The sequence below is a fragment of the Larimichthys crocea genome, chromosome I (genome assembly GCF_000972845.2).
Source record: "Larimichthys crocea isolate SSNF chromosome I, L_crocea_2.0, whole genome shotgun sequence".
Lineage (NCBI taxonomy): Eukaryota > Metazoa > Chordata > Actinopteri > Sciaenidae > Larimichthys > Larimichthys crocea.
Window position 1 is genome coordinate 26511206 of NC_040011.1, and position 20373 is coordinate 26531578.

The following is a 20373-nucleotide window of genomic DNA, read 5'->3' on the forward strand; positions in this document are numbered from 1 at the left end:
TATTTTTAAAAAATATATATATATATTTTTTAAATAAGTTTGTTTGTCTGACATTATCAGGACACGAATGAGAACTGCTTTGTCACTATGGAAACAGGCCGTGACATCACCACAGGGCGCTACTTACGAGTTTTCCACAGACACGAGAGTTTTTCAGTTACAGAAGTTACCACGGTGACAGCAGCGGATGGAAGTTCCTATCGTATTCGACTTGACCTGCCGTAAACTGTCGCGAACACACCACTGGCCCTCCGAACACAGGCGTGGAGTTGTCACAGCATTACCTGATAGATAGATGAATTATATTTTCTTATTCACTTGTGTTTACCATAGCAGATCAGCAGCAGTAAGTCCGGACAAGCTTTATCACAACTGAGGAACCTGTCAACTAACGAGGATGTTTAAAAAGTACGTGGCTGCTTGTTTCATTGTTGCAACGTTAGCTCACCACAGCTAGGCGGCTAACGCTAACTGAGCACGTACTTGAGTTTGTTGCTTGTGTTCGTCTCGTGAGACACGCAGCCGTGAGTTATGATGTGCTGTGATGCTCTCTGTTCATCGTGTTTAAATGTGTCAGGGCTGTGTCATCTGAACATAAGTCACTCACGTCTCTGAACTGAACTGTTTTGAATAAATCCAGTCGTGTCATCTTGGGATCACAGGAAGCATCCAGGCACCTCTGACAACATGTTTACACTATGAAAACTGAATCGTATGTTTGAATGAATTAATCACTACTTAGAAAGGCACCTTTCTCGTGTCTCTGTCTCCCATTGCAGGGTGTATGAGATCAAATTCACTATTATATTTACACCAGATTTCATGTTTGTCTGGTTGAGATCGAAAATGATTCATAATTGTGTAATTATGTATCATTTGTAGTGGAGCTAGTGTGGAATAAGTACTCTGTGTTTGTGATAAGACAGATAAAAACTTTCTTTATTGTAAATATATTTTACCATATGATGATTTTTTGTTCTCTACCTGCATTTGGACTATTAATATTAATATTTTCTGTTTCAGATTTGATGAGAAGGAAAATGTGTCCAACTGTATCCAGCTGAAAACGTCAGTGATCAAGGGCATCAAAAATCAGCTGCTGGAACAGTTTCCTGACATCGAGTCATGGCTCAATCACATTATGCCAAAAAAGGACCCTGTGAAAATAGTGAGATGGTAAGACTTGGTGTTTTTCTGACAACGTGTAGTCAGTGTGATGGACTTTGTTATACAGTTTATATTTCTATAATTCTTCCCACAGCCATGAACACATTGAAATCCTGACAGTGAACGGAGAGCTGCTCTTCTTCAGACAGAGAGAAGGACCGTTCTACCCAACGCTCAGACTGTTGCATAAATGTAAGATCTTCTCATGCTGGCTGTGTTTATATGGGTTTTTCTCATACTGATGAGAAATTCCCTTTTCTTTTTCATAGATCCTTTCATTCTCCCACACCAGCAAGTAGACAAAGGAGCCATTAAATTTGTCTTAAGTGGAGCCAACATCATGTGCCCCGGGCTGACGTCACCAGGTGCTAAACTCTACCCAGCTGAAGCTGACACAGTAGTTGTATCCTTTTGTACATGATACAGCACAAGGAAGCGGTTTGATGTTCGTGCTATAAAATATGTCAAGTTCACAATAAAAATTGTGCTCCTTCCACATTTTAAACCCTCTATCTGCAAGTTTGTCTTTAACAAGTGGATGCAGGCCATAATGGCAGAGGGAAAAAGTCATGCACTCTGTGTTGGCGTTATGAAGATGTCTGCAGAAAGCATGTAAGATTACTTTAATTTTATTTTTTATTTTTTGCAATGTTTGTTCTGTTACGTTCTGCTCTTATGATGCCTGATCTTAATCTGTCTTATGCAAACAGAGAGAAAGTCAACAAAGGAATTGGAATTGAGAACGTTCACTATCTGAATGACGGATTGTGGCACATGAAGACGTATAAATGACGACGTCAACACCTGCAACGCCCGCCAATCCCTGCCACTACCCCACCCTCCCCGGAAAGTGTGGAGCTCTTGACAGCGAGGCATGAGCTGCCAGTCAACTGTTTACACCTACGGACTTAGCTGTGTAACCTGCTGGAGGCTTTGAATCAATCGCCAATATGTACAAATAAAAGAAAGATCTTGCTTTAAACCACAATCTCAGTTGGTGTTTTGCATTCGATCCAATTAAAGACGCCAACATCATTTCATTATTTAGTTTCTGGTGATTTTAGAATTATTCAAATGGTAGACGTGACAAAATTGTCGATTACCTTTCATTTCGTTTGTATAGTTTGAGTAATTATGTAGCTTGTTTGTCTAGATTTATCATCAATGCCTGATGTAGGTGTATTCAAATAATAACTGCAGGAGTGTATTTTGCTCCTCTCTTTTGTAAATAAAGCTACAAGTAGATACAGTAGGTACAATACAATCTTCAAAATTATGATGTACAGTATGTTGTGAAGAAACTGCTGAGTTCAGGAGGGAAGAACGTGTTCAGGAGCCTGTGATGTCTTATGCTGTATAATTTATTGACCAATAAATGGTCAAGGACAGACAGAGACACTCTTGAAGTACATCAGAAGTGCCTGAGTCGGTCTCACATTCTGTCAAACTCCTGCTGGTGGTCAGACTTTAAACCTGTGCAGATAACACCACAAATACTATACGCCCAGAACTAGTCAAAGAGAATGTTTTTACCCATGGAGGTGTTACCATCAGCACATTCTAGTCTGGAGACACTGTTGTCTGTTTATGTTAATGAAACGTTAACGGCAAACTATGTCTAGGAAGGCAACAGTCAGTACCTTTGACTACTCACAGTGTCGAGACAGGCTGGCACCTGCTTTCCTTAAACAAAGCCAAACAACTACTACTGCGGAGGACCCCAAGGCCCATATGTGACCCCGTGTAACCTAAGGATAGAAAATTCCATAACATAACATACATCCCATAATCCTACTAGGTTACGGACATCACTATTATCATGATCATATCTGGACACAGCAAGAAATGCAGATATGAAATTGTGGCAGTGTTTGCTTTGCACAGGACCAGTTCAAAAAACAAACTTGCAACATCCTCTTCCTTGCCTCGCACCTTAAAAAAGTTTGGACTTGAAAAACAAAGTGATCAGACAAATGTACGTTATTTTTAAAGCACTTCAAGTCTTCCTTTTTCCTTCAGTAGAGAAGAGGAAGGTTGTCATTTTTAATTACTTGTTTTCACTGTGTATATTAGCACACTTTACAAGTACGCGTGAAGGCTTTTCAATTTCCACAAGAGCTTTTTAGTTATGTACACAGGCATATCGTTCTTCTGTTTGTTAAAGAGTGTTTTAGTTGTGTGTATATATAAAAGCATTTTACTACGTGAGGTTTAAAGTACAGTTTGTGAGAGTTTGGATTTATATTTGAGAGGAAAGTCTCTAAAGGCCCCTCAGTGCTTACTATCAGGTCAAACTGGGTGGGTAAAAACATATGCACTAATATAAAAGCCCTGCAAAATGTCATAACTTCATAAAGGCTGTAATGCTTAGTTTAAACTATTTTCTAGGGGTGTTGATTCAATGTGCAGTTTGTGGTTCTGTTGAACTTTGAGGTGTTTCGTGCACGGCATTTGTATCAACGTGGGCCCCTCATGTTCAGCATTGCTAATAACCTTTGTTATGATCTAACTACATATTTCAACAGTACCAGGGCATCAGATAGAACTGCAATGTTTTATTCTTGTAGCAAAACATGAATATACAGTACATAATTCGTTAAGATTCACACAGTGGTCACCAGAATTACTATTAATCAAAGCAGAATATAAAATGGTGGCCACAGTTTACAATTTACAGTTCTATATAAAAATTGTTCAGCTGTTCTTAAACTGTACAAAGCTTTCCTGGTACCAAAAGTAATTCACAGTATAACACACCTTCATCCACATTCCCACCCTTTAATAGTCCTTCAAAAAGTCACCTCATCAGGTCAGCCTTGACATCCCTGTATTTTTTTAAATCAGTAGAAAAAGTTGTTTTTTTTTTATGTGTGACGGAAGAAATGTAATTTAACCATTAGTCAGCATTGAGGTATAGAATTTATTATTTTCCATTTAGTTGTAAAGACCAATTCTTTGTATGTGGAGATAACAAAGCAGAATGTGGCCAGAAATGGGCTTCATTTAGAGCTGGGCTAGGCCATGATATGTTGGACTTAATATTTATTAAAAAAAATTAAAATCAACTGGGTGATGTATTCTCAGAGATTAAAACACAAAAAACAAAACACAAAAAAACAAACACAAAAAAAGTAATTAAAAGTGGTTAAAATCATCAAGCAGTTAAATAATATGAGAAATTTGTCATATTCAGAAAATGGTACCACTCAGTAACTCTAATGCAGCTTAAACACCACAAAATGTCAAACAATTAAGATGCACAACAACACAGAAACCAGAACTTCCAGATAATCCTCTCATGTCAGACGGTAAACAGCACACCCCTCGACTCCTACACCACAAAGAGGAACAGGGGGTGCTGATTACTGATTATTCCAAGTGCAAAATGTTTAAAATTACATAAAATTGTTTTTCTCAACCCAGGATCCAGTTTTACAAACAGCATAGAAGTAAAGAATCTCCCCAAAGTTAAATTTGCCATCATAGAAGCAAAGAAATTTAAAATACCACATCCAGTTTGAAGGAATGAGTCTCTAGTCGTTGTCTGAGCCTTCAGGAGGGTAAAATGTTAATGAGTCATGAAAATCATGACCGTAAGGCCGAAGTCTGTATACTCCAAACATCATAACCTGCATCTGATTCGGTGACATCCCATTGAACGTGACTGCCATGTCCGAGCAGCAGCCCTCCACTACATTGGTGGGATTGTCCTTCATGCTGTCCGTTATCAGGCTGTCCACGCTCTTGCTGTTGAACACTCCCTTTCCGTGCACATCTTCTCCGTTCTCTGCGAAGACGCCTGTATATTTGAGACACACGGCTACCTGCTTCTCCTCACTCAGCTTCCACAGGGCACGTCCTCTTTCTGGACATTTGGCTTCATCCTGGAACACGTGTACTAACCTTTTCAGCGCTTCATAACTTAGAACAATGCCACCATCATACGCTACGTACTCAAGCTCCCCAGACTTCATAACGTTACCCAGGTAGAAGGGCTGGCTTGCATCTTTTGTGAGCACCAGGTATTTGAGGTTCTCGATGATGGCAAACGTGGTGGGTTGCGCCACAAAGAACCAGCGCAGGTCTCCAGCGTTCTCATAAGCATGCTTCAGAGCTTTACGTAACCTTGCCCACTCATCTTTTTCATTCAGGTCAACTGCCTCGAGAGCCTTAGAGGACTCAGAGGTGTAAAACACAGCCTTATCACAGTGTTTGCTCCAGGTGTCAACAGCAGTGGCCCAATAAACAAGAATCTTGGGCTGGACCATGATGATGCAAGAGACCCGGACTTCACTGATCAACTGTTGCATCTGACTGTCAGAGAAGTGTGTCAGCTCATCATTACTCTGGGCCTTGACGTGATGATGATGATGATGATGGTCGTCTGTACTGGACTCCAGGCCGGGGCTGAAACTACCCAGGAATGACAGCACCAAGCAGAACAGGCCTCCCATGACCATCCCCTTCATGAAAGAGCCTCCTTCGGACAACATTTTGGCAGCCGACACTGGACGAGAGAGAAAACGCATTAACATAGCTGTTAAGAAATATTACTCAGCATCATCAACTATTCTGATAATCGATTAGTCTAAATGTTTTAGTCAAAAATGGCCAAAACATTCAACAGATGAGTTTAAGTTTAAGCATTACAGACACTCATCAGTTTGAGCTGTTTCTACATCTTGTATCTTGGAAGGCAGCTGACATCCTCTCCTTAGTCGGTGCTTTCTATATAGCTGTGCACCTCGTCATACTCTCAGCCCCTCTGATTGCAGTAATGCTTGTCATGGAGAGGTCAATGTGTGACATCAGAAGGTCATCGGGCAGCAGTTTTCTCCAGGAGCTCCGGTTTATCCCTCAAGCTCAATATGCTAAAGAAAAATGAAATTCTGGAATCTCAAATATGCTTATTTGCATACAGACATGCTTGTTTGTATTACACGTTTGTGTTCATGTCATAATATGTTTGATTTGAGGAATTGAGCAAAACCAATTCAACATAAATTACAAACAAACAAAAAAAAAAACAATATAAATTTCTGTTTATGATATCTTGTTCCTCGTAAGGTAAAACTGCTCTTTAAATATGACAGCTCTCCAAATTTTGTCCCAGACCCTTTTTAATTAATTAGCCCCAAATTCCACCAGCTGCGGATGTGCCACGTTACGTGTACGATACGCATCCATTCCACTCAGTGTTTCAACATCATATAAAAAAACAAACATAAATTGTTGTTTCATGATATCCTGGTCTGGCCCCATGCTTTATCTCGGACTACTCCGTCCTTGTAAAGGTGCATGACAACAGAGCTTTTGGGGTTTATAAATGCACCTAAACTATGGAATAACCTGCCTGATGAACCAAACCTAGGCATTTCACATTGGTGAGCTATGAAAAGCAACCAAACCAACAGTGAGCTGTCCTACTTGTTATACTTGCAAATCAACAGGGTTAAACACAGTGTGTTCGCTCTTCGCTGTGTGTTTAACTTGGCTGCCAACAGATTTCTAGTAAGTCAACAGCCTTCTCTTATTTTACTAACATATGCATGTCATGATCAATCAGCTGACCAGTCAGCAGTACAAAACTCCATTACATCCTGTTTACTGTGATGCCTTGCATCTCCAGGCTGAAAACTGGACTGAAAGATAAAATAAAATTGATTGACAGATACATAAATAATGAAAACAATTGCAAGCTGCACGCCTTAATGTCATTAAATGTCATTACTGTCATGACTTGTCCATGTTTTATGTGGCTAAACAGTAACAGACAGTGTGGCACAGCTCAGGTCTGACTGTCCCTGCAGTTTGACATGTTGTGCATGAATTAATACTAGTTTTCCTGTCCTCTTTGGAGAGACGCTAAGACTTGAAATGACTTTAATCTTTAACGCTGACGTTAGTAATGGAGCTAAGGCTAGCTGTTAGCTTCACGTCTACACTTCACGGAGCTCTAATGCAACAAATAAACAACATGTACTGTACCTAGCTGGATTAATGCTGCCGTGTCGGACGTCGCCTGTCTTTTCCCTTGTCTTCCAGCTCCTGCTTCACCAGTCCAGAGAGATTACACCCGTCAGTAAGTTTATTAACAGCCCGGTGTGTTTATGCTCCACACTGACATTACACGGTCCCACGTCCGCATCCGCTCTCTGAGGTCATGTGACTCAGCTGAGCTCTCAGGTTTCATTCATGTTTTAATATTAAATTTAAAAAAAAAAAAGATCAGTATCACGTTATATCTATTCAATTCAGTTTTATTTACATACCGCCATATCATAACAAATGTTATCTCATGACACTTTTCATACAGAGCATACTCTTTGTCTTGGCGACGGTGGCGAGGAGAAACTTCCTTTCGAGCAGACCCAAGCTCATTGGTGGACGGTCATCCAGAGACAGAGAGGGAGAGGAGCCCAGTGCACCATCCGAGGTCCCCCAGCAGTCCAGCCCCACAGCAGCACAACCAAGAGATGACCTGAGCCAGCCCCGCCGCCTCCAGGCCACATGACACCTGGGTGGTCAAACAAGCCATCTGTAACAGCAACCATGCTTTGAAGTATGCATAAATTTAAGCCTTAATATAATCTGAACAGGTGAGTTTAAAAAACAAAACAAAACAAAAAAAAAACAGTACAGTTGTCATGAATGGGGAAATTAGCTATAGAGAGCAAAACTGTGTTTTGTACCAGACTGTAAATGAAAAGTTGATTTCTGCTGTGAAGTTGGACATTTTAACGTAGAGGCTTATACATTTGAAAAAAACATAAAATATGTGTTGTTTCATGTCTGGTGGTGAATGTAATGAAGGCTACTACTATGACACAGCTATCTGAATCTGTTATAGTTTATTAACCACCATTAACCATTTGACCAATGAAACATCCTACTAGTATTTAAAATTAATTCATATTTACAATTCATGCTGGTGCATGAATCGTAAAATGCTTAGAGTCAATGTTGTTCTGATGGTATAATGTTTTTTTTTTTTTCTTCTAATTAAGACATCCATTTTGGTGGTTTATTACAGAATGCACCAAATTATAACATTTTCTTCATAAAAAAGTGCAACTCTCGCATTTTGTAATAACTGATGCAATATGTAACAACTTATTACAAAATGCAAAGTTTATTACATACAACAGTAAAGTTTTGCTTACTATACACATTGTTGCATTATTAACTATTTAATAATTTAATACATTACACAGCCAGGGGCCTCTTTCCTTCAGAATAAGTACTTTTACTTAAGTGGGATTTTGAACGCAGCACTGATGATCTAATAATGGACATTTCCCATGATTCACTCATTAACATAAATTACAGTGATATTTACTGATAGTTGTCAGTTGTTGTTTCTTTCCTATTTCAAATGACTAATGTGTCTGTGTAGCTGAAGTCACCGCTTGACCTTAGAACCAAACCTATCTTTATGTTGTTTCACTGCTCAGCAGCCAAACAAATGTTGTTGTTTTGAAGAACAATGTCAGAGACGTGAAGACAAGCTTATAAATCACCTGATACCACGTACGCTCATCTGAAGAGCATTAGTGACCTTTCAGTTTGACAAAATGTCCTGCTGCCCAAAGCCTCAAAACAACTCTTAACTTGTTCTGGTCTTATATATTTTTAGAAACACATACTGCAGAGTTTAATTGTTTACTGTCATTTGAAATGTGCAACAATAAACAATAAACCCTTCACCTTTCATGTTTGCGTATCATTTATCGCATCATCAGCTCAAAATTTATAATTTGTCCAATGTCCTTGTTTGTTTCCCGATCAGCTTCACTGTAAGTTGTATTTTGTGCTAATTACCATGTTAACATGCTAAATTATGACATATTTAAAGAGCCATTGTATCCAGCCTTGAGCCAGCAGCAGTGCATGGCTGGAAACTCTTAGTTTTGTTTCAATTCTTATCCTTTATATTTCCTTTTCCTTATCCATGTGTTTCACACTGACTTTCTTTTTTAAAATATATATTTTGTAAACATTTTTTCCATATTGATATACTCTCCTACTTTCCCCTTTAACCAACCCCCATTCTTGGTCAATAATGCATACTATTAAGTGTATTACAAAAGTACAGAATATATCCAACATAAGAGACAAATCAAGCAGGAGTTATACAACAATTAATTAAACGTCAGTACAGAAGAAGGAAGAAGACATACCATGCCACATTAATGCTGACACACTTTGGATGTAATTGGGCTTATGTGAAAAATGTTGTTTACTCACTGAAAGGGTAATACTGTACTGCCAAGTCTGCAGAAAATATAACAAGGTATTTATCATCATGTAGAAATGAAAAATGCAAAAATATAGAGAGAAATAAAACAATGAAGCAGCCACAAACAACAAAAATCATGGCAGAAGAACAAACCGTTTGCACCTTTAACTCATGATTATCAAAATTTGCAACACATGAACACATTGTGGCCTATTTGCCCCATCTAATCACAACGAACCGCTTCAGAAATCTTAGTCATTCAACACAAAATGACGTAGAAAGTTTGTGACATAGCTCCACCGGCTGTCTATCTGTGGTCTCAGACATGAGCAATGATACGTTTGAACAGCCCATCACACAGAAATGGTCTCAGACATAAACCATTGGAGCTCTGCTGGACAGCCACTGATTACTGCCCCAGAGTAAACATTTGTTAGGCTTCTCTGTACAAGCACAGATAGGCTCGGGTTCAATTGACAAGGTCCCCTAAATTGTGTCTATGACGCCTGATCCATCGCGTCAAAACCATTAAGAAGGAGAATGGTTGTGATGATAATGTATTGATCAGATCGTGATGGATGACCACTGAGGATATATAAGTGAAGTTCTTTGCCGGGCAGAAGTACAGTCCTGATTTGGCCACCACAAGACAAAGGCACCATGCTTCCAGTAGCTCTGTTTTACCTCGTAGCTGTGATTTGTTCTGCTAGACGGACACATGCTCTACCTCTGTACACTGATACCAACCTGGAGCCACAAGCAGGTAAGACTTGATTTCTATTATTTTATTCACCATTTTACCTGTTGTCTTCAACAACACTGGGATATTTACTTTGCATTTCTTTTGCTTATGAGGCTAATTTCTCCTTAATAACGAATCACTGTGTATTTAATTCCCAACTCAACTGAACCAAACTCTTTTCATATCATTCAGAGATTTCCTTGAATATAAACTAATTTCCACCTTATCTTTACTGAAATATTTCCCTTTTTTCTTGATAACACCCTTTCATCCTTCAAAATATAGTTCAAACTACAAAAATACATTTCTAAAAATAGATTAACGTCATGATTACCTGAAGTTGTTTCCTCTCCACAGATTTCATTCAGAAATTAGTGTCAGAGGTTGAGGATGGATCCAACACTGCTGAGGGGGAGCAGAGGGATGTGAATAATCTGTATCCTCTACTGGTGCAGCACAACGGAGGTAGAGACTCTTGGAATAAAGGTAAAGACAATGCAAATATCGTGCAGTCACTTACACACAAATGTCAACGTAATAATCTTTTTTTTTTTTTATGTTTTCAAGGGGCTAAAGATTCAGCACAGCAAGATAAGTTTACGAACATGGTAAGGTTTATAATCTATAGTCTATTTTAAGAAAGTAATAACATGCACTGTATAATAGTATAGCACTTTTTAAAAGCAAAAAATGACATTAATACAGTATAAAAGATGGGCAGATCAAAGACTAAGTTGAAATGAAATGGCACTGAATGATCACTGAATGCTGAAGTTAAATTTGAGTCTAGATTTAAAAGAAGTCACTGAGGTAGCAAGATGAACATGATTCAATAGGAACGCTGTTCCAGAGTGTGTCTCCATTAATTTTCAGGCTACATCAGGGAGATTAGTAACAGTAGTTTTGTTGCAGGTCCACAAAAGCTCATAGATGATTGTTGAAAACAATTGATGGAGTGGTGTGCCAATGCAAACAAAAGGCTGAAATGGAAGTTAACATGACTCCCCCTTTGTCATCGTGCACCACAGATTAGTTTACAACATGGCATCCGCCTTTGTCATATTTTTCTTTGGTTTTTTTTTAGGTTGACGACCTCAAAGAAGTTGTTTTGAAGCTGGCAGCGGCCGACAAGCTTCGCTCTCAGGCTTTTCTCAGATCGGAGCAGAACTTGCCAAAAACAAATAAAAGAGGTGAGTGACATGCCACACCTGCTCAGCACACACAGTCTTTCACACAGGCTCAATGTCTATTCATGAGCTGACTTCACATGACAATATCTGGCATGATATCTAAGTTGACATCACTGTCCATTGTCTACTCAAAAGGGTGTTTAACTAAAGCTTGTGCCATGTAAAGTAGGGCAGGTTACTGACACTTAAACAGGTAGAGATGGAACTGGTGCTGGATTATCCTGCTCAGATACACTGAAATAAATCTTTTACTTACATACATAACTCCACTGAAGTGAAAGTAAACAGCAGCTTTTAACAATTACAATTACTACTTCTTCTTCTTTAAATTGTTCCATGTGTTCTAAAGAGTAAAATACTTATAAATAAACTTAATATCAGTACTATATTATTCTATGCTATACCATTCTTATCACTACCTGATTCTCAATGGTAACAGATGCAACTAATGTGATTTCAAATGTATTAAATGTTTATATGCTGCTTATAAAAGAAAAGGGAACTTGGTTGCCAAATATAGTAAACTAAAATGCTACTTAAGATATGTTATATGAGGAATAATTTATAAATGAAAATGTAATTATGTACTTTCAGCACAGTATTGTCTAGTCACAATTTTCTTTTAAAGGTCTTTACAATCTGTACAACATACAACACTTTAGACATTTCAGAGCCTTGATTTGGAAATATTAGAAAGTATAGACGCAGCGTATAACCTGTTTATACAGAAGCACAGGAAGTAAAATTACAATACGGTTGACAATATTAGGTAAATATTAAAATGAAAAAGAAGTATAATCAGTTAAATAATTTCAGGTTGGTAAAGGTATTTTTTCTCCCTGATGCAGCATGTTTCTGGAAATACTGTGTCACCAACTAAAGCCCAGCAGAGGCAGGATGTTTGGTGTGATTTCAGCTCGGCCTGGTCGGAAATGCCTTCACTCTCCATCATCAGTTTCCTATCAAGCAGTATATTCGTCGTCTGAACTGGATCAACAGAAAATATATTTTTGAAGATGTAAGATGGTCTTTTTTGTGGCTGAAAATAAACTTGAATATCAGAAATGCCATTTATGTGATCTGAAGTTTTCTAATGTTTATGAAATTGACTGCATGCGACTTAAAAAACAGGACAATGGCATTCAAGATTGTTCCTTCATTTTTTCCCCATAAGGGAGCAGTATAGCACTAGTCAGTACACAAACACTTAAACACACACAAATCAAGGTTATGACAAATTCATTTTATATTTTTTATTGACGTGACAATGAGACAAATCAATCAAACTGTATTTGTACAGGATAAGAAGATACAGAAATGTTATTTCATAATTTGCATAAAAACTGTTTGTGAAGGTTTCTGTGGCTGCTCTCACTAACTAACTAACTAACTAACTAACTAATAACGTAATCATAACGCATATCAATCAATCAGGTTTTAATGAGGGTGTTTTGATTATAAAAAGCATGGAAAAATATCAATATTTACACTATAAACAAAAACAGTCAATTGCACATGTGGCCTTTTCACTGTGGCATAAACACACCATCTGTCTGTGAGTGACTATGGATAAATAGTCAACACATACAACCAATTTTGCTTCAGCCTGTCCCAAAGTCTTTCTACAACAACAGGTTTAGATTATTGAGGTGGATCCTGGCCTGATTCTCTATTCTTTTAGGTTGTAGCACCCTCTACAGTTCATAATCTTTACATGCAGGTTAGACTGGGTCACAGCAGGACTTTGGTTACAGGCAATCAAAGGTTTATTTCCTCGAGTTAGCCACACTAAAGTAAGCCTTCTCAATCTCAATGTCAGCCGGACACGTCTGTTTGAACTCCTCTCTCTCGTAGGCGTTCTGAAGGTAACGCCACACACCTGTGAACTGGGCCGGGATGTCAAAGTCGCAGTACTTCTTGGCAGAAACCTGAAATCAATAAAAAAAATGAAGCATTTTGATAAACACAGAGTACACCAGATACATAAAGATCAGAGCTGAGCAGAGTTTTACATCTTTGCATCAAGAACAGTAATAGTAGTAGTAAATGAAAGCATGTGAAATCATTAACATCCTACACTATACCAGAGAGGTTACCCCAAAATGATAACACACTGTCTCACCCTGATAACGTGCAGTTTGGGCAGCAGATTGCAGTCAGCTAAGGTGAGGCGATCGCCATCCAGGAACAGCCTCTTGGAGACGGTCACAGTTTCTGTGGAGTTATGGTCGATCTCCTCGGGCAGGGGGGAGTTCAGGTAGTTATCCAGGCGCTTGAACTCCCGCAGCAGGTTTTTCTCTTGGACTGGACAGTCAGAAACACAGAGATATGATGTGTGACTGTAACTACAGGTAAACTGTAAGTACATTTACTTAAATATTGTATTTATGTACAATTTTGTACTGTATCTGAGTGCTTAAATGTTATGCTGCTGTACACATTTACTCCAATAGATTTATTTGAGAGCTGCTTGTTACTTTGTAGATTAACCTATTATACACAAAACCTATAATAACCCTTTAAAGTACAATGGATTGCAACAGGTTAATCAAACCAAACTGGGTAGAAGTAAAAATCAACTTCACCTCAACCAGATACAACATGAAATGCTGCATTCTCATCACTGTACCGCTAATTATAATCCAATAAAGTAATCCCTAGATAACAATTTAAGGTGCCATTTCTCTGAGAATTGAGTAATTTCAATCAGTGAAGAAATAATTATTCATATTTATTAGTAAAGAAGTAAAAAAGAAAGAAAAAAGTAAAGTTTAAATTTGTTCCTGCATCCAAATGTTTTCTCAGTTAAAAGTACAAAAGTCTAAATAAAGTCCTAATTATGCAGAATAGCTGCATTTGTAGTTTTTATTATAATATTACATTATTGGATTTCTGTCACTGAGGCATGTAAGCATTATAATATTGTAGTTGGGCATGGTTGGGCTACTTTATATACTGCTGGGCAGTTTCGTCTACAAAATATTTTATCTCTATATTTCAGAAGCTGATCTTGGAGACACAGTGTTAATCTGAATAGTAACTAGTAACTACAGCTGACAAATAAATTGTAGTGGAGTTAAAAAATACACAAATATTTCTCTCTGTTTAGAATACATTCTACTGAGTATTTCTTTATTGCATGAAGCAAACCTTACAGGCGTTATTTGGAGTGTTCTTGATGTAAGCAGAGAACTTTGCAAAGATGTCAGCACCCACGTCAAAGGACTCTTTGTTTAGTGGGCTGAGATGAGGATACCTGCAGGGGAGAGAAGAAAGAAGGAATGTTTGATGGGAGAATAAGTCATCATAATGCTTTGTTAAATGACTGTGTACAACAATACCTGGGAGGAGCCAGTGTTTGTTCAAGGAACTCCTCGATTTTGATGAAGTCTGTTTTGAGGGTGCCGTTGTAGAGGAGGAAAGGAGGGTTAGTCCCCGGGGCCAGGTCTTTGAGCTCAGCTGGCTTCCTGGAGACGACGTAAAAAGATGGGCAGGAAGAAGGGTGAGGAAGGGGTGAGACATCTGACTATTTTATGCAGTTAATTTAATCAGACTGTTATCAGGTGTTTAAAACTGAGAGTGTTTTGTGTTATCGAGGCTCTCAGAATCAAATGAGGCTCACTGGCTGTTGGTTTAGTTATAAAAACATGTGGCACTGGGAGTGGTTGCCTGTTTAAGAGGTCTGTTATGTGTGTGTTCTGAATCATTCAATTATCAACATCCTTTCAAAGTTTCCTGATCTTATTTGCTCTGTGGAGCTTGGCCCTGAGAAATTCACACAATAAATACCCCAATTAAAGAAGGTGTTTGTTTGAAAGCAACACAGAGCTCTTTGTACAGGTTACAGGTTCCTCCCTCTCACCTCTTTTAGACAGAGCAAGCAACACGCCTATTGATAAGTGAGAAATGATTTGGATTACTGAAAGAAACCTCTCAATTTCTCTCTTGTTTGCTTCTTAATAGAGTTCTGTGTGAAAGTCCCCATGACCAGATGCTCAGGAAGTGTTTCTACCAGAGGAGGGAGGGCTTACTTCCTCATGTCAACAGTGGTCACTGTAAACTTGACTCCTTTCAGCCACAAGACCATGAAGAGCCTTTGACAGAAGGGACAGTTCCCCACATTTTCACCATCGTGTCCAGCCTGAAAAACACAGAGATAACATTTTTATTTCGACCACACAAGCCACAAAATGTCCTGTTTCAGCCAGTGAAGCAATAGCAATATCTCTTCTCCTTTCCAGTGCTGATAAACAAGTCATTTTGGGAATGAAAGGCGTGTCTGGGATTTAAAGGCGTTTTCCTACACATAGTAGGAAAAGCAGGCATTGTGCTGTAGAGGAAAACAACAGGCACTAACCTTTACTACGCAACACGTGTTTTCTGAGCTCTGTTAAAGTTTGACATTTTAGGAACGTACACTTAGATGAGAGTTAGATGAAAAGATACGTTACATACGATGCAAGTTAGATAAGCTAGAAACTGCCTGCCTGCCAGCTAGACAAATCCACCAGCTCCAACTCCAAAGCTCGATAAAACGAGATAAAACATTGGATTTTGTTTGCTGTTTTGGGGGGAGTTATGGGGGTTATTGTGCTGAACTACTCCTTTGATGGGAGCCGTGATTTCCTGGAGTCTTCTCCGTGCCCTACAAGGACATAGCCCATCACATGACCCATGTAAATTGTGTTGTTTTTACACTATGGATTAAACAAAACTAGATATTTTGTGTTTATCAGTGCTACTAGGCAAATCCTGTTATTCTTGGACAGAGCGAGCTGTTAAGCCAGCTGCTGGCTGCAGCTTTATATTCACCGCACAAAAATTAGAGTTATCGATCTTCCTGTCTAAGAAAGCAAAAGAGCCCATTTCCTAAAATGTCAAACAATTCCTTTAAGTGGCTGAATGTTGAATGTTTGCTTCACAAAGAGACATAATATGCTGTCTACTTCATATTGTAATGTCTTGTATTGTTTTGGGGCTCCTCTTGACCTTGTTTTATATATCAGAAGACACTGTGTCTCTGCACAGATGCTGCTAACAAAAGCACATTTATGTATTTGTAGTAAAAGGAGAATGAGGTATTAGTACTATGAGTACTGAAAGAGTACTTGGAGAATGAAAAAAGATCCTTTAACGTTTGGACAATAGGAAGACACTGTGAGGCGAAAAATGAGAAGAATGACTATTTGTATGTGTCACTTCTTGAGAAAGATGAGTGTATCCAAATGTGTACGTGAAGAAAAGTGGGTGTGCCTAGTTCAGACTTGGGGCCAGTCACGCTGCATGCTCCCTGCTCCTTCTGGGTGTGTGATGATAAGATGGACTGTGTGTCTGTTGCCAGAGTTCACTGATAATATGCTGTGACCTCTCGAGGGGAATACAAACACTTGAGCAGCTGTAGCACATGGTATCTATCGAAAACACCCATCAAAATGAGAGTTGTCCTCTGATTGCTGCTCATACAACAACAATACTGTAGATCTCTGCCTTTTTACAATGCTGATAAGTGAGCAACAAATCCTTGGTGACTTTGCTGGTATTTAAGCCAAACCCTCTAACAGAGAGGATATGAAACAGGCAAATTAGACATTTCATGTAGATTTGTATACAGCACATCCTTTAACTGTGAATTTAGGTGTAATTGGCTTCACATGTTTACTTCTTTCAAGTAATAAGTGAAATTGACTTACCTTAATAAACAGCTCAATGCTTGGCTCCTTGTCAGAGTTCTGTCGAAGTGCCATGTCGTTCCCAAAAGAAGTTTAATTCACTTTTTTAAAATTCCAAACACAAGGCCAGTCAAAGCTTTGAGTCTTTAAGACAGTGGTTGTTTGCAACCCCCCAAAAAATCCACAGATCTGACAAGGGGAAGCTGATAATACTGCTCTCGAACAAGTGCTGCTCTGGTTCGAAGTGTCTTTGTGGTCGTGGATGTCAGGAGAAAGTCAAACAACTCGCGGCTGGTTGTATTTTCTCTGAAGGCTCTCTTCAGTCTATCGCTCTGAACATACAAGTGAAGGGAGAGGGAGGGTCCAGAGAGATGGGCGGGGTACATACTCTTATATACCCAGAGCCAACCTCTATGAGGAGAGAGCCTAAAATAGGATCCTCTGTATAATATACAGGAACTGATAATACTGTATTACTCACACAAACTTATACAATTCATCTGGGCCACTCACATTCCAGCATTGTAAGATATGAAAGGGAAAAAAGATTAGATTTCACAGGAAGGCTGTACTTAGTGAAACTGATGTAGTTAACTAAAATGAAAGTAAAAACTAAACTTTAGAAAAAAAAGTGATACAACATTTTATACCCTACTTCACCACAACAATCATGAAGATGTTGTTGAACATGTTTACTAAGACACAGATGTGGCTGTGAATCATTTGCCGACACAAAGTCTTGTGCAATGTTTGTATTGTCACACTACCCTGAACCTGCCCTAGACCAATACCCCCCCACGCAACCCCTCCCATTACTTAAAATTTAATTAAATCTAAATGAAAAGATTGAAACAAGTAGCTAACTAAAACTGAAGTGAAATTAAAGAATAAATTAATATAAAAAGAATGACTAAAAACAGAAATTAATTATAACAACTCTGCTTACTACAGAGCACCCACCGTGTATCAAAACATGTCATTTTATTTCATTTTAAGGCAGAATCTATTCTTGAGTCTTACATCCAGTAAATAATGTACAAAGTAAGTATGTTATGTGAAACATTTAATTGTTTAAGTGGTTCTTGACATAAGAAAATCCACCATTTTCCAAAATGTAAAAGTTTTGATCCCGACACTGTCATCAACGCATTAACAGTTTTCTTTCTCAATTCTCTACTTGAAATCGTTGAAATGAATCCATCAGTAATTATAATAATTATAACATTGAGATGACTAATTACATAATTACTTTTACCTGTCCTATCCTTTTAAAAACATTTCACTGATACTATGTAAATACTTTCACCAAGCAAAAGTGAAAATGCAGGACATCTACATTATTGTTACTTTCATTTAGGTAAAAGATTAACTAAATATAGTGTATATTTGCTAAGTGTGTAGTGTTTTCTTCTGTTTGAAGCCACATATGATATCAAGTTGGGTTTGTCACCATTCTTTCAAACAGAGATTAGATATTTGAGGGATGTTTTGAGGAATGAGTCATGCATGGCGAAATAAATCCCCTCAGTGGTTTATCAAAAGGAAAGTGATACTTTTTGATCAGTTACTTTAGACTTGTTTTTGACTTGAGTTTAGAGACCATGAAGTATTACATTTTTTGTAACCGTTTGAGTTTCACAGTTTAAGGCATTTCATGATTACTAATGATGAGTAACGCTGTCTTGTTATGTGAATGAATGAATATGACAGTTACCCTTTACCTCAACATATCTCATGTCCTCTGGGACTGAGGAGAGGACTCAGTTCAGTATTGGCGTTTCTTGTAATATGGTGTCATTGACGGTAAACAGGGGAAGGGAAATTTCATCACAAAATCCCCATGTTGTGGTGGAAACTTCCCTAAAAAAAAAAGACCAGCAACATCGGCAGGGTTATGCAATGCATAGTGAGGAATTTAAGAAGAAAAGATAGTCTGAGGCCCTGAGCCATTACGTTGCTTAACATGGCTCCGTTCCACATTAAACAAACCAATCATGCTGAAATTCCAAAGAAATTTGGGAAATTTACTGAATATAGACTATCACAGGAAACCTAACAGAGAAAGAAAAAGTGAGAGAAAAGCACCATCTCCTCTCCTTTTAAATATCTCTAAAGTTAGGGAGGTTTTGGACTGATCTAAAACATAACCACCCGGTGGTACAAGCCCTCCTCCATGAGTTATAAGTCACTTTATTGACACTTCCTATGGGAGGTGAATGGAATTTTACTGGAGTATGAGGTGGGAGTGTCACTCTTACTTATGCACAAGATTAAAAAGTGGGCTTTTCCTTTTACATGATCAGCCTCTGTCTACTCTGCTGCTATGGAGGAGGGAGTGTTTACTGGAGCTTGTGTGATAAATGACTGGATTGCCATTCAGACATTCAGTTCAATGTGAATGCAATCACTGATAACGTAGTCAGCACCGGTGAATCACTTCACATGTATTTTGTGTCAGTGTTTGGTTGTCATAGTAAATCGGGGAAGGGCGAAATCACACATGATTGAGAAAGAAAACATGTAAAAGGGAAATTGAGTTTAAATCTAAAGTCTTTATAGTAAACTGAAACTTATTGATTCTGGCTTAGCAGAGATATCTTGAGCATTACTGGAAAAGACTGGCAGTGGTGGAAACGACTATGACCTTTCTCTTCCTCTTCCACAGACAAAAAGATAGGAAAACCATATCTCGTGGAGAGAGATAAACATATCTCCCCTGGACACACACAGCAGCTGGAAGTGACCTCCTGGAAAAAAAATGCCTTATCTTCATAAACAGGACCCACACTGTTGACAGCCCAGGCCAAGAGAATGAGTCTTGATTTTGCCTTTACACACACACACACACACACACACACACACACACACACACACGTAAGGTCAAGATGTTAAAGATATTATCTACAGGTGGATTCAATGAGCCTTTTTTGTTCTTTTGACATTTCTATATAGCAAAAAAAAAATGTTTTTGGTCATAGACCTTTATCAGTCATTAAAGAAATAGCTGAGAAACTTAGACAAAAATATTTATAGGCTGCCAATCTCAGTCAAATATGAAGTTGGAGCTGGGAGGTGATTAGTCTAGCTTATCATAAAGACCAGAGATGTGAAACAGAAGTGAAGTAGTCTCTGGAGGCCCACTTCCCGTTATTGAATCAACTGTGACTTTGTAGTGGGCCTCGGTTCTGGTTTTCTAAATGATGATGGATCATCTGTAATCAACATTACTGCCATCGTGGGCTCAGTTTTATTTTATTTTTTTCAGATTTAGGGCCTCACGTTGTCAGTCACGTCCAACTACCAGCAAGGTGAAAATAGCTAGCCTGAATTTTATGGGAATGTTATGGGAGAAACTACAAATTATAT

At 38.4% G+C, this 20373-nt stretch overlaps 3 protein-coding genes across 3 annotated transcripts; 1 reads left to right on the forward strand and 2 right to left on the reverse strand.

The window, feature by feature from the left end:
• The first annotated feature begins 181 nt into the window (after positions 1–181).
• On the forward strand, positions 182–2155 carry mcts1 (MCTS1 re-initiation and release factor). The gene is made up of 6 exons (XM_010731969.3): positions 182–408; positions 1024–1176; positions 1262–1359; positions 1437–1570; positions 1712–1779; positions 1878–2155. Exons 1-6 carry the CDS (start codon positions 398–400, stop codon positions 1957–1959), a joined length of 546 nt encoding a protein of 181 aa, XP_010730271.1. The 5' UTR covers positions 182–397; the 3' UTR covers positions 1960–2155.
• Positions 2156–3702: 1547 nt separating this feature from the next.
• On the reverse strand, positions 3703–7344 carry c1galt1c1 (C1GALT1-specific chaperone 1). The gene is made up of 2 exons (XM_010731968.3): positions 7156–7344; positions 3703–5674 (listed from the first exon to the last, which is right to left on the reverse strand). The coding sequence occupies exon 2, from the start codon at positions 5658–5660 to the stop codon at positions 4701–4703; it is 960 nt and encodes a 319-aa protein (XP_010730270.3). The 5' UTR covers positions 5661–5674; positions 7156–7344; the 3' UTR covers positions 3703–4700.
• Positions 7345–12576: 5232 nt separating this feature from the next.
• clic2 (chloride intracellular channel 2) lies at positions 12577–17359 on the reverse strand. Its single transcript, XM_010731966.3, has 6 exons — positions 17029–17359; positions 15370–15479; positions 14680–14805; positions 14494–14594; positions 13461–13642; positions 12577–13266 (listed from the first exon to the last, which is right to left on the reverse strand). The coding sequence occupies exons 1-6, from the start codon at positions 17080–17082 to the stop codon at positions 13105–13107; spliced, it is 735 nt and encodes a 244-aa protein (XP_010730268.1). The 5' UTR covers positions 17083–17359; the 3' UTR covers positions 12577–13104.
• Positions 17360–20373: the final 3014 nt, after the last annotated feature.